This window comes from Erithacus rubecula (assembly GCF_903797595.1).
Source record: "Erithacus rubecula genome assembly, chromosome: 13".
Taxonomy (NCBI): Eukaryota; Metazoa; Chordata; class Aves; order Passeriformes; family Muscicapidae; genus Erithacus; species Erithacus rubecula.
The window spans coordinates 10,880,300-10,894,400 of record NC_136665.1 but is presented as its reverse complement, the minus strand read 5'-3'; the positions used below and the strand labels follow the sequence as shown (position 1 = coordinate 10,894,400).

At 41.2% G+C, this 14,101-nt stretch overlaps 1 protein-coding gene across 1 annotated transcript in view; it reads left to right on the top strand.

Annotated features, from left to right (window-relative positions):
• The window catches only part of UROC1 (urocanate hydratase 1), a 37,697-nt gene extending 25,056 nt beyond the window's left edge, over positions 1-12,641 (top strand). Inside the window, exons 15-20 of the mRNA XM_079317109.1 lie at positions 2,099-2,169; positions 3,093-3,191; positions 3,618-3,717; positions 6,452-6,533; positions 11,738-11,837; positions 12,401-12,641. Of these exons, the coding sequence (XP_079173235.1) occupies positions 2,099-2,169; positions 3,093-3,191; positions 3,618-3,717; positions 6,452-6,533; positions 11,738-11,837; positions 12,401-12,541 (593 nt within the window). The 3' untranslated portion in view covers positions 12,542-12,641. The remainder of the gene's footprint in view (positions 1-2,098; positions 2,170-3,092; positions 3,192-3,617; positions 3,718-6,451; positions 6,534-11,737; positions 11,838-12,400) is intronic.
• Positions 12,642-14,101: the final 1,460 nt, after the last annotated feature.

The following is a 14,101-nucleotide window of genomic DNA, read 5'->3' as shown; positions in this document are numbered from 1 at the left end:
TGGAATAAAAGGGTGAGATTTTTTTCAATTGCAGGAAATAAAACTAAACAGAAGGGAGTATTCCTCAGGGATAACTGATGAAATCCAACTGTTTATTGGAGATGGCTGGAAGGGACAGATGTGCTGTGTTGAGATAGGTCCTTGCAGCCAGTATTCTCATCTGGCTTCTCTTTGGACATGGTCTGTAGATCTTTTCTTCTGTGAGATCTTTTCTGTTACTCTGTGCACTGTGAAGTATAAAATATGGCAAGTGTTCTCTGATAAAATTTATGAAAGTGATAGAAAAGAACCCACTCTCTGTTTGTTTTTTTTTTTGGGGGGGGGGTTTTTTTTTTGGTTTTTTTTTATTTTTTTTATTTTTTTTATTTTTGTTTTTGTTTTTGTTTTGTTGGGTTTTTTTAGAGATATTCCACTAAACTCCCATTTAATATCTGTAGTAACCTAAGTGAACACTACCCATTACCTTCAAGAAGCTGCTTCCTTAAAGCTTCTGAGTGGCAGCACAATCCTATTAGGACAGCACCAGCAGCTGTTTCATCTTTCACTCCCTGCAAAGTGAAGTGCTGACATGTTAATCCTCATTGCAGAGTTTAGAAGCTATCACTTGAAGCCAGCCCCTCAAGCACTGACAGGTCTTTTTAGGATCATTAAAGCTCTTGGTATGGAAGGCCTGCCTCTGCAGGAATAAGCATATTTTTCATTTCCCTTAAACAAAGTGTTTAACACAGATTCAATGTGAGCTTCTTACATTTTCGTCTTCCCTTTTCCTAGTTTTACCCTGCATGACTGCTGTCATTCTGCTGTAGTGCAAACATTCAGCTCAGGGACCATTTCAAGTTAGCAGTGTGCAGTTTCTCCAGCTTGACTTTGGAACCTAAGTTATCTGTATGTTATAATTTGCCATGAAAAGGGGTGAGAGAGCTGGAAAGTAACAGAACATTCTGTCTTGGCATGTGCAGAGATGATTGATTTGAATCTCCAATGCATGGGCAGGTCACTGTGGCTCAGCCTGTCCCTGGTAGCTGAGTGTGACTCTCAGGGCAAGGTAATGTGACATAGCTTAGCCCACAGAGACAGAGCTTAAAGAAGCAACTTCTTCAGCCTCTGTAACCCCTCTGAGCTGTAAAACCCCTAAATGAGGAAAGTGAAATAACATTTCTGTCTCATTTCTTACCCCTGTCCCTTTTGTGACTCACTCACTGCTGATGGTGCTGTGTCTTTGGAGGCAGCTGGTTGTGCTGAGGTCACCTTGTATCTGACTGATATGTGCCATATTTCATTGTCTTTCACTTGAAGTATCTTTATTCCTTTTTATTTTTGCTGATTGAGATGGAATGAGACATACAAAATAAAAGAGAAGCTGGAGAATACTGACCTATTATATATAATTGTCTTCTTAGGTATCATATACATCTAAACAAGGTATAGGGTGGATTTATACATAAAGTAACTACTGCATAATAAATTTTCCTGTCCAGATTTTGTTCCATAGAAACGTGAGGCAACAAATCTTTTTGTTGTATAAACAACCTCAGTTTTATCCTGGTACAAAAACATCCAAGGACCATGTTATACAGAATAACTGCTGTGCTGTAAATCTGTATCCCAGATATGGTGTCCATTGGTGTAACTTACCCTCAAATGTGTGTTGTGAGCTGCTTTTGAGAATTTCTGCTGGCTGCCTCAAAGGAGTTATTCACTACAAGGCTGGATGGCAGTACCCAATGTCATGGAGTTTGATGAAACTACTAATTTAGCAAAGATTAGGCATAGATTGGCATTTAGAAAGCAGTGAAACAGGTGATCCAAAATGGGCAGTGTATGTAAACCATATTTCGAGGTTTAATTTAGTTTGCTGAAAATCCAAATGTGAGTTACATTTCCAGCTGTCCCCTGAGTGGCATCTTGTACCTTTCTGTAAATACACGGTGCAGTTACTGCATCAGCTGAACAGAAGACTTTATACAGCATTTCCTATATGCGTGCCTGTATCTGAGAGCAGAATGTGACTCCCTAGTGCTGCCAGATGAATTAAAGTAAATTTAGAACACGCTGCATCAATTTTCAAGCTGCATTTTTCCTTGTTTTGCCTTGCAAGTGAGCACATCTGTGAAGCAGCAGTACCATGACAACATCCGCTGGATTCGGGAAGCCGGCAGGCACAGCTTGGTGAGTGCACAGCCTCCTGCAGCACTGGGCTGCTCCTGGCCCCCAGTGCAGGTCTTGGATGCTGGGGTGAAAAGCAGAGTGCATGGGAATGGAGATGTAGTCTGCAGCTCTTGGGGTTGACAGCTGAAACCCTTCTCTTCACAGCAGGATTTTAGGCTGAGCTGAAGCAGCTCTTTCCCTTCATTTCCTCATCTGGAAATGTTAATATAATCTGGCATTATCTACTCCTGTATCTGGAGTGAAACATATCTGTGATTCACCCTCCACTTCAGCTGTAACCACCTTTCTTTCACAGCGCTATCCAAAATATTCCTCTTGGCATTTCTGTGGACCAAGCTCCTCACACATGCAGTTCCCAGACCCTTTCCAAAACAGGTGACAGGCTGAAGAGCTGTCCTCCTCCTGCACTGTGGGAAGCAGGACACCAGTGGATCATCCTTAGTTTCCCTTTTTGGGCAGGCTCTCCCTGTGAAGCCAACAAGGGATGCTGTACAGCTCCCATGTGCTCTGCTAATCTGGAAGCACAGCAGAGCTGTGCAGGACAGATGTTCTTTGCCACATTTCTCTTCTCTTCCAGCCCACCATCACCAGTTCCAAACCTCTGCTTCTCAGCTGTTGGTAAGGGATTTGTTGATAAGGGGGGATTATAGCCTAGCAATCAGGTTGAGTTAAAAAGTGGAATTTACTGGACAGTAGCAGCTAAACACAGAAATACATCTCATGGATTGTGTGAGTGGAGATAAAACTAAGTTCAAAGAGACATTTTAATTTTTTTTTTTTTCTGGAAGCTGGATCTTGGTGAAGAAATTATCTGTACTTTCTTCTTTAGAAGAAAAGGGTCATTCCTTTGACTCCATTCATCTGGGATCTGAAGATAAGCCAGTTGCAGAGAACCTTATCCTTCTGTCATTTTTCTTTTCCAGGTCGTTGGCTCTCAAGCCAGAATCTTATATTCTGATCAGAAGGGACGTGTGTCTATAGCTGTGGCTATAAATAGAGCCATTTCTGAAGGGAAGATTAAGGTTTGTCTCTTTTGTCTTTATATGCTCTGGTAATTGTGCTCTGTATCTGAGACTGGGGTGGCAGGTGGGGAAGGAGAAAGCTTCAAGCAGTGAGAGCAGAAGTGCCTCTCATTTATTTACATGGGGCCAGGTTGTGTAAGAGCTCAGTCCTCTCTGCCTGCACCAGTGTTGTGCTCTGTGACAGGAGAGAGGTGGGTTTAGAAACTCTCTGAAATTTTGTTTCATAATGAGACTGCCTCATTTTCTGTCTGGGCACCTACAAGCACAACATCTCATTCTGTGATCCACTGAGAGCACAAAGCAGGGACTGTAACTCCATAGTAAGGCCCCCAATATTAAGACAGAAGTGAACTGAGCAGAGAAAGGTCCTCAGCAGCAGTGTCATGCTGTGAAGGACTCCCCTGCCCTGTCCTTGGCTTTTTCCAGGCTCCAGTAGTCCTCAGCAGAGACCACCACGATGTGAGTGGCACTGACAGCCCCTTCAGAGAAACATCCAACATTTACGACGGGTCAGCCTTCTGTGCAGGTCAGTAAACAGCTGAGGCTTGTCTTGGCCAGCAAGGAAAATGGCTTTAAAACAGAAACAGCCTTTTTTAATGCAACATTTTTTACATGTTTTTGTTCAAAACACACCCTTTAATCCCAATTAATCAGATTTCCTGAGAAGCTTTATGAGGTTTAACAGTGATACAGACACGAATGTGGAGCTGGTTACATAGGAGAGGTCCTGAGCACTGCTGGAAATTCCATGAACAGGCACCAGATGTGTCTGAGTGCAAATGGAGAGCAGTCTCAGAGGGTTGTATCTTCTGTTTGATTTTAATTTTGAATCTCACTTATTCAAATAGGTGATCTGATTACAGCCATGTTTCCTCAGAATCCATAGGATCACAAGTAGGTCTATAACAGTATTTTGCCTAAAGCAAAATTTTATTCTGCAAAATTTTATTTATAATGTTTTTATTCCATTGTCCGAGGACTCAAGTAAACAGTCTGGAGTTTCTGAAAGAAACTTTTCTGGTCATAAGGGAATATTGATATAAAGGCATAAGAATACAACTCAGGCCTTGCTGTCCACCTAAAGTGTGACTGTGGGCAAATCAGATTTGCTCTCCAAAAGGAGCCTTTAATTCTGCACACCTGACCTGAGCTAACCAGACTCTGCTTTTCAGTTTGTGAAACCATCTTTTAGAGAAATAAACCCAAGAAATGTCAGGTTGGAGACCTGAAAAAATGAGTGAAGTGCTAAGCACTTTTTAACCCTAAATCTTCCTCAAATTTCCATCTGTAAAGTGGAAATTAGGGTAATAGCTTTAGCCCAGTGGTGTTTCTGTATGTCATGAACTGACAAGCACAAAGAGGTGTGAGATTGGAGGAGCTGCTGCTGGAGAAGGAGAAATTATTATAAAGGAAGCTGAGCATATTGAATTACTTCCATTATGGGAATTCATAATAGAACCAAATTATGGCTCAATTTTAAGGAGAAAAGTTCCCTGTTAACTGGATTTCCTGGTGAAAAGAGGCTTTTAACTGTGTCCATCAGTCCCACTTCAACACTTTTTGAGCATGTTGGCTAGTTCTAATAGGCCAAATAGATGCCTTGAGTAACATTTGTTTATGACAAGCTGAGAGAACGTGGTGCAGCTGCACAGAGAACAGAAATTCAAATTAATGTCTCCATCTTAGCAACATAAGTAATCATCAGGCAATGCTCTGAGAAGAGGGCAATAGAAACAAGGCTTGATAAACCCCACTGCTCATCATGCTTTGTGGTTTCCTTTGCATTTTGTGATTTATGTGATCCATTTGCTTTCTTCAAGGGCTTATCTAAAGCCTGTTGGCCACTGATATCACTGGTCTTTAAAACCAGGCCTAAATCTGTTTTACCAGATGAACCTCTGGAGGCAATAAAAGAACATCTTAGGTTTTCCTCTCTCCCTTCTACCCTTTTTTTTTTAACATAATTTTGAGCTGGTTTGGGTGAAATTTGCTCCTCTTTAACACACAGGACATTCCCAGAATGTTTGTCTCCTTTTGTTTGGAAGTACCTCAGCCTGATGGGTCATTGCTGCCCTGCAAAATGGATTTCAGCACAGACATTTGCAGCCAATGACCTTTATCAAAGCCAAGTTATTGCATTATTAGTTCACTCCTTGTCCAACCTCCACTCTCTTCAGGCCAGTAGCTGAGGAGAAAATCTGTACATTAAAGAATATGGTGATTTAGATCTCCCCCATTCAATCTCGACAGCACTGTAATTATGATAATTGCGTTATTAAAGTGACATAATGTCAGATAGAAGATGCCATAATGGAGCTTGTGAAAGGGTTTAACATAGATTAGCACTTAAGTAAACTCATTTTTCCATCAGGCATGTAACTATGCATCTGCAGATGTGATTAGTGGGGATACTTTTGTTTATCTCTTATTTTTCCTATTAAAAATATAGCAAATTACATATTGAATCTTTTCTGAACTAAATCCGAATGTTTTCAGTAGATTTTATTCTTATCCTTTGTGTGCACCTCTTTCCACCACCCTGGGTATATGTTTTAGCACAAATTGCATTGAGTATAGAAAATTCTAGTGAATACTTCAGTGGAAATCATGCATTAATCAAATCATATTTGTTTTTTAAATTATGTTTCTTTGGGGGTTTTCATAAACAAACCTTCTTAGTGGTTTCAGCAGTTCCTGTTCAGGGTAAAATTCCTACATGTTCAGAGAATTGGGGTGGATATAATTTTCATCCCAACTTTGTCCCCAAAATGCAACTCCTTAGTTTTGGGCTGGCTTTCTGCACAGGGCTGGAATAACTCTGCACTCTGATCTGAAAACATTTCAAACTCCTGAGAGCTGCAAGGTGTGCAGTGTTCCAGGTGTCCTGCCCATTTTGAATCCACACTCATGGATGTGTCCATGTTCTTCCATGGCTGAGGTACCCCAAAGGAGCACATTTTATTCCTTTCCTGAAGAAGTATCTCAGAGCTGAAGTGGTAGGTCCTTCAGCTGCTTGTGTTGGAGCACAAATGCAGGAATCACTATTATCCACGGTGTAAAACGCATTTGTTCCTCCAAAGTCAGGGCAGGGAGCGGGAAACAAATCTCTGTTGCCTGCTACTCCCAGGAATGAGATGTTCAGTGTGTAACTGTGAGGGAAGCTGTGAGTAAAGCTGCCCCAGGGAAGGTGTGGTGGAAGGAGGGAGCAGCACAACACAAAATGACCATGGCCACGGGTGACAGCTGTGCTCTCCTGGCAGACATGGCCGTGCAGAACTTCGTGGGAGACTCGTTCAGAGGAGCCACCTGGGTCGCGCTGCACAACGGGGGCGGTGTTGGCTGGTAAGAGCTGGTGTCCCCAGAGCTGGGCTCTGAATCCTGCTCCCACTGCCGTGCATGTGAGCCAGGAACTGCTGAGGAGATGTGCAGAGCCCGAGGAGAACGTGATGGGATGGTGGGAAGGATGGGTTTGGATGCAGGACTGCAAGGACGAATGATAAAGCAAAGTATGGGGTTGTATTGCTGCATTACTATAGGAGCAGTGAGAAGGATAATGCAACATAGTTCCTCGTGTAATGGAGAATCAAGAGAGAACTTTATTCAAAGAAACACTACACATATATACAGGGTAATACATGCAAAACAGAAAAGAGACTCATTGTTCCAAGAAGGCAACACCTCTTTGAAAATATGCTTTCTGCAAAATATCATGAGACACTCACTCAGCTCTCATGCATCCTGCAGGTGTTTAATCATTGTTATAACTTCATGTCCTTGTGGAGCCTGAGATACTCAAGGCTTCAAGGATGCTTTTTCCCTGGTTCCCATTAGCATCCAATGACATTGTATGACTCTTTTTCTAATTAATGCTCCTATGTCCAGAAAAAGTGTTTTGTACACTGGCCAGAGTTTGAAGAACTTAATTTGATGAACAAGGACAGTCTGCTGTGGTCTTTTTTGAGCAGATCCTGCTTCCAGTGTTGTCTTCACACATGCACAGCCAGAGTGTCAGTGGATGGATCATGTTCAGGTCTCCTCTCAAGCTGTATCTAATCCTGTGACCTTAGGGCCCCAATATAAATGCTCCTGGGCTGAGCTGCAGTGAGGGTTTACTGAGACAAACCTGCTCAGGTGCCAGCAAACCCTCCAGTCTTCTTCTCCCTGCTCGTGCCCAGTAGCATTAAAGACATTGGCCAAGTCAGGGCTGAATTAAACACCTCCTTCACATGACATGCAGAGCTAAGACACATGCCTAAACTGAAAAGCAGAATGAAAGAAATACTCTGTATGGAGATGGAAACCATTCTCCTCCATATCTCCCTGAAAGGCTGCCTGGGTTGGCAGAGGTGCAGGGAGTGGGAGAGCCTGGCCACACTGCACTCTTTGGTTCTGGTTTGTACTTTCCAGCACATTCCAGCAAAGCCTCTCCCATCTACAGTCATGTCTTTGTTTGGTGGTGTCAGCAATCAAAAGGGGCACAACCCTCTGTTAAATACTATGGTGAACCCTCATACTTCCCTGTTTCAAACAGTGCTGGAATATACCAAAAACAGCAACCCCAAAACACTTGTAGCAGATGTTATCCTCAGACACATTTTATAATAATTAATTGTTATTAATTTGGATGAGCTGAATCTAGAAAATATCCCTTCAGGTCAGCTGAAGAACTCCCTTGATGTACTCTCAATTCCTTTGATTTTTGTGACATAATTACTGCATAGAAGGGTGCTAGAGAGCAAAACTGAACAATGGGAAAAGAAAACTTTCTGAGGACTTAAGCAAGTAAAGAGGAGTAAAGATTTGCCTTTGCTGATTTCAGGGATAAGCACCCACAGCCACGAATTCATTCACAATTTCCATAATTCTGAATGGAAAACACTAGAATGTCCCCCTAGTCTGGTCATCTCAGTCTGAGGCTCCAGAGGTAGCAGGAGACAAGTTCTGTCTAAATTTCCTTACCTGAGTTTAACTTTTAAAAATATCTGCTTATGAAATACAAGAAAAGAAAATCACTTTTCACAACATACTGTAAAAATATTTGGGATATTTTTATGATAATTATAATTATGAGAATTGCTAAAATAATTGCATATGCCATGAATATTCTGTGTTTTGAAGATGCTTAATTCAAAGGATACAAATGATCCCATTCCCTTGTGGTCCCTCTAAGGTCAATCTTTCCTGGACACTTTTAGCCCTCTGTGCCATTCAAAGACAGCTTGGGTGAATGATGAGGCTGCCCTTAGTTCTAAAAAACTGGCCATGACCACACTGCAATTTCAATTATACTATTTTAGTTGTTTTGTAAGTGGAGCTGCATCATTAAAAGAAACTTTGCCAGAAGGCAAAGATTTATGCTGTAATTTATGTAATGCATCAGAAAATTAGTGTGTGGCTATTCACTGAAATCAAAGCATCTCTGGAAAAATAGGGTTTGGTTCTCCTTTTTGTCATTTCCTATGGCTGCTTGGGGGTTTGTCATTGCAGAACAGTATCTGCTCACCCTGTTCTGGAGCACTCATAGCCCTCTGTGATTAAATTACTCACCTGGCTGGTGAAAGGGCTGCACCCTTTTGCCTTCTGAGGAGAGAGAGTAATAATTTAAAGGTAACTAAAGAAGAAAAACAACCCCCAGCCATAAAAGATTGCTTTTTTTTTTTTTTTTTTTTTTTTTGCCTGGAAGAGATAGATGCCTTTTAAGCTTTTAACCCTTTTTTGCTTTTTTTTTTTTCCTCTGGAGCACTAAAAATCTACCTGACTTTGCCAGAAAGAACTTTCCACATGATTGATAAAGTTTTTGTCATCAGCTGATTTGGAAATGTAAAAGTGGAAGTCAATATATATTTATAAATAAATTAGATTAGAGAGAAATCCAGTTGGCAAGGTTCTTCCCTGGGAGTTCAGGAATGGGAAATTGCACTGTGTTTAGCTGCCAGTCCTCCCTGAAGAGGCTGGGCTTGCCTGAACTGCTGCAGATCTGCTGTGTCTTCCCACTGAGACTGCACAAGTGCCTTCTGCATGCTTTATTTTCTGTTACAGCCTTGTGAGACAAACAGGAAAAGCAGGATTAATATTTATTTAGCTGGAATCTGCATCACATGTACTTGGGAGAGACTTAAGATTAACAGTCTTGACTATAATGACAGCAAATGATTGTTATTAATTTTTGTTGCCTGTTTGAGGAGAATGTATATAAGCACAGAACCAAGATAACCTGTAGTAGCAAAAAGGCAGAATTTAAGAATTTAAAATCAATTTAAGAATTGATCTGCCTGTGACATCTTGATTGTGAGAGAGGCCTTCTTTCCTTTGATCATCTTAGAAGGAGACATCTGGAAATTATAGATAGGAGGTAGCTTAGGTCAAAATGCCACGTTTCTTTAATTACCTGAAAATGTGACCCAGTGCTAATGAAGGCAGAGAGAAGTTTTTCTAGAAAATCCATAATAACAAGCACTGGCATTTAATGTAGGAGTGATTTTAGACAGTAGAACAGATCTTAGTGAGTGATTCTGACTTGCACTGGAGTAACTCCATGGAAATCAATGGAAAGGCTTTAAATTTACTGAGTACAAGTAGATCAGGTGCTCCTTGTTCATGCCTAAGCTTCAAAGGTTGCTCTTTGGGATACTGTGGACAGAGAAAATTTTTTCCACTGAAGGAACATCATCTTCCTATATGGAATATCTTTATAAAACACTGTCCAGAGGTCTGGGTTTCTGTGGCTTTGACCTCTGACAGTAAAGAGTCTCTGTACACAAGAGCAGCAGAGTATGGGGGAGTAACTGGCCTGGCACAATTACATTTGTTGTCAGCCAGTCTGGTCTTCTCTTTGGACAGGACAGTAGCAACATGAGCTATTCAAAAAGTAGAATTTGTGAGAAATACAGATGTTTGGCTGTTTGTATTCATCCCCAGATGAGACTAAGAGCAGAACTAGTGAAAGATTTCACATAGTAAAAACATCCTGGGAATTAAATTCCAGGCTGAAAAGAGTTGACAGTATCAATCAAAAAGAATAATTTTATTTTGAAGAGTAATTTCTTACAATATTCAAACATCTCAATTGAAAATGTGACTTTGTTTCAGATTTTCCAGTTAAAAAACCTAATTCATTCGGTGATGTTCTGCTGTGAGAACTGTCACTATGAAGAAAACTCTGCCTTTCAACAGCAAATGCATTTGTAATAGTGGCATATCTAATAATGGAAAAGTGTGAGGAATTCAGAGAATAGCAGTGTGATGATGGTGAGAGCTGGAGCCCTGAGTTCCTTGCTGAGCTCTGTGATACTCAACACTTAGTGTATGTAAGTAGTAGAAAGGCAATTAGTATCACATGAGTAACAGCATTCCATTGAAACTGAGAAAACCTGAGTTCTAGTTTCAGGAAGTAAATCTCAGGTCTGTGAGGCTCTAGTTTAGCTTCAATTCCCTGTTTCCTCAGAAGCTCAAGTTACTGCTAGAAAATGCACATTAAGAAACAATTCCTTCCTGGACTGGAAGATTCCCAGCTCCTATCTGATTAATGGACATGTCTGATGTTGTTCTATGTAAATTTTGTAAACTTATATCAACTATAAAACTCAAGAGGACAAAATTCTGCCTCCAGGGATTCCCATTAGTCTCTCATACCATGTCTTGTTGTATGATATGTCCCTCAGGTATTGCTGAGCTCTAATGCCAGAACTCTCACAGATTTACAGCAAGATTAATCTCCCAGCTGCATCCACCACTATTCACCACATGCCACGGAATGGGAACTCAAGCAGGCCAGATTCTGAAGTCAGACAAGATGTTTTGCTCTACGTGTTTTCCCTGTCCTTTCAAGCCAGACTGTTATTTCTCCCAAGAATAATCTGTTCATTTTAACATATTTCTGTTCTTCTTCTGCCAATAAGTCTGCTTCCTGAAAAGTTGGCACTGATGTCTTTAAACCTCTCTGCATCTCATACAAAATGAATGACTGTTTTGGAAATGACTGAGGCAGATGTGCATTAAGTGATGGTTAACACTTTTATAATAAAATGCTTATGCTCTGTCATTTGTCCCAGGAGAATATAAATAGATCCATCTGCCTGCTGCTGTAAGTACACAGTCACCCCCTGGCCCTGCCTAGATGGCAGCTGTAGTGTAGCAAACATGGGGAGCTTAACCTTTAAAAACACCCTGAGACAGGTAAATCTCTGGCCCATCAGACCTGTTAACCTCTCTCCACCTGTTTTTAGAGCCAGTACACAGTGCAGGACTCAGGAGATACAGAGCAAGCCTAGTTTTTGGTATCCCTGCTTGCAGCAGATCCTGACTGCCAGCTGGGCATTACAAGAAAGCTGGAGTGGTTTGCTGCAGGTCAGGAAATCAGGCCTTTGCTTGCTAAACACCCTTCTTCTATTTTCATAAGTATAAAACATCACTGACAGTCTCTTATTCAGAATAATTTCCGTATTCTCATTCTTCTTCTTGCAGTACTACCAAGCAAATTAACTCCTGTAAATTTTGTGGTATTGGTTTGAATTATTTTTATTTCAGCCTCTTACATCTTCTTTTAGGGGTGAAGTGATCAATGGGGGATTTGGCCTGGTTTTGGATGGGTCCAAGGAAGCTGAAGAACGAGCTAAGATGATGCTCAGCTGGGATGTTTCCAATGGAGTAAGCACAACTCATATTTGTATACTTAAATATTTTTATTTTTTTTTTAATCTGGGGAATCTTGCTTGCACACAAATGAAAACACAGAGTTTTGTTGATGAAAATGGGGTTTATGATATCTCTAGCTGTTGGTAGAATTTCATCCTCACATGCTGGCGGAGAATCTGGCCCCTTGATTTCATAGTTGAAAATGCATTGAAGTGACATTTTCCTTTAAAAATATTTATCCCACTACAAAAGCAGTGGCTGTTTAAATGATTCTGTTATCTAAAGCTAGGGCTGGGATAGACAGCACAATTATTTTTGGTGAGGGAATTTTGTAAGTTTATAAGGTACCTGGCTCTACCAGTGTTTATCTGACCAAGGTTATGGAAAAGTACCATGCTCATAAAAATGAAGCATTACAAAAACAACTTGCAAAATCAGAAGGGAAACTAAAAACTGGCAGAGGGTTGAAAGATTTATTGTCACGAGTCGGGTGCCAGTGTTTGCACAAATATGGTGCAGGGGGGTGTGGCAAGAGAAATGTCTGATTTTTGCACCCTTCATGCTGTTGTCTGCAGGTGGCCAGGCGCTGCTGGTCGGGAAATGACTTTGCTTATGAAACCATCTGCCAGGCAATGAGGGAAAATGGCACACTGAGGGTGACTCTGCCTCACAAGGTGGTGGATGAGAACATCTTGGAGCAAGCCATGAAGTGTTAGTGGGACTCCACGTGCAATGCTGCTCTTGCAGATATTTGAAGTTGCTTCCTTGATATCCTGTTTTGCTCTCTGGCCAAATGATAAAAGCCTTGCAAATGTCTCTTCAATGTGAGTTTGTTTTTTCCTCCTTAACTTACAAACACAAATCTGTGTTTGTGACAGGTCCACCAGGAGCAGTCTTTTCACCAAGATATTTGGAACAATGTTTGCAATAAGAAACTGTTCATGATGGGAAAAGAATGGGAATTTTCTCCCTGAAAATTAAGTGGAAAAAAACCCCTCAGTAACAAAAGTCACTTATTCCTGATAATATATAGATTAATGTGTGTACAAAAGTAATTCTTAGCTGGCAGCAGTCCCTTCCCCCTGTGGACTTGCTCTGGAATGCCACTCCATCTCCTGGCACTGCATCCATCCCCTCTTGGAATGGAAAGGGGTGTCACACACATAAGCCTGTCTGTGCTGCTGCAGAGGGGATGTGATGAGCTGCAGTCTCAGGACAGCACACAGTCCTCAGGACTGTGAAACTCTACCCCTGTCAGAGCCCATGGTACCCACAGGTGAACACTCTGCAGCTCTGCATTGCCTCTGCTGCTAAGAAAATGTTTATTTTGAATCACAAATGAGCTCTTTACTCTGTTCACGTACTGAGTCTGCCTCCAGATGAACAGTGAGAATCTGGCATCTGCTTGAAACTGAGCCTTCTGTGAAGTGCAATCTGCAGTTGATAGGAACTGCTTTACATTATGGAAAAAGCCTGCCCACATTGCCAATTCATATGATTGAGATGGGAGTAGTTGTCAGGCAGATTTGACAGCCTTTGCTTCAACATATGTTATGCATTACCTTACTAATAATCAGAGTGGACTAGGTCCAAAGCTAGAATATTGGTATTGTGCGAAACCACTCTAAATCTTCTTAGCCCAAAACAACTGGTGGTTCTTGCTTTGTAAAGAGGAACAACCAGAAAATAAACTGGCTTGTCTTTAAACGAGGAATGTAGAGCTGTTCCATAGCTTCATCTTAATTCTGAGTTGAAAATACATCACAGACAAGATGTTGAAGAAATATTTACCACATATTCCTCACCTTTGTATTATTCAGTAAATGGGTACCTGCCAGCATGTTCACCTTCACATCCCAGGCACAAAAGGAACCTTATTTTTGTCTTAGTAGCCTTATTGCCCAAAGGACACAACCTTATCAGCATAGCCACCTTTAATGTCTCCCTGGGAGCTGATAGCTCTGGACTGCCTGTAGGGACACAGAACTCATATGGAGGAGTGCTGTAAACAGTTGAAACTCAGATTATGAAGTCTATGAATGAGGCAGCATGAGTTAAGGCAAAAAGGGGTACAGGGAGGCAGTGAACTGGTGAGCAGTTGGTCTTATGTGTGACTCTTCACTGGAGTTTATTTCAATGATGTAGTGTGCAGTTATATGTATGTTTAAAGCTACTTTGGTCTTTTAACTGCAAGTGTCAAGCACTTAACAAATGTGAACTGGCAGAGATTTACAATAGTTTTGGAGGGCAGAGGGAAACACTAACCTGCTGCTGTC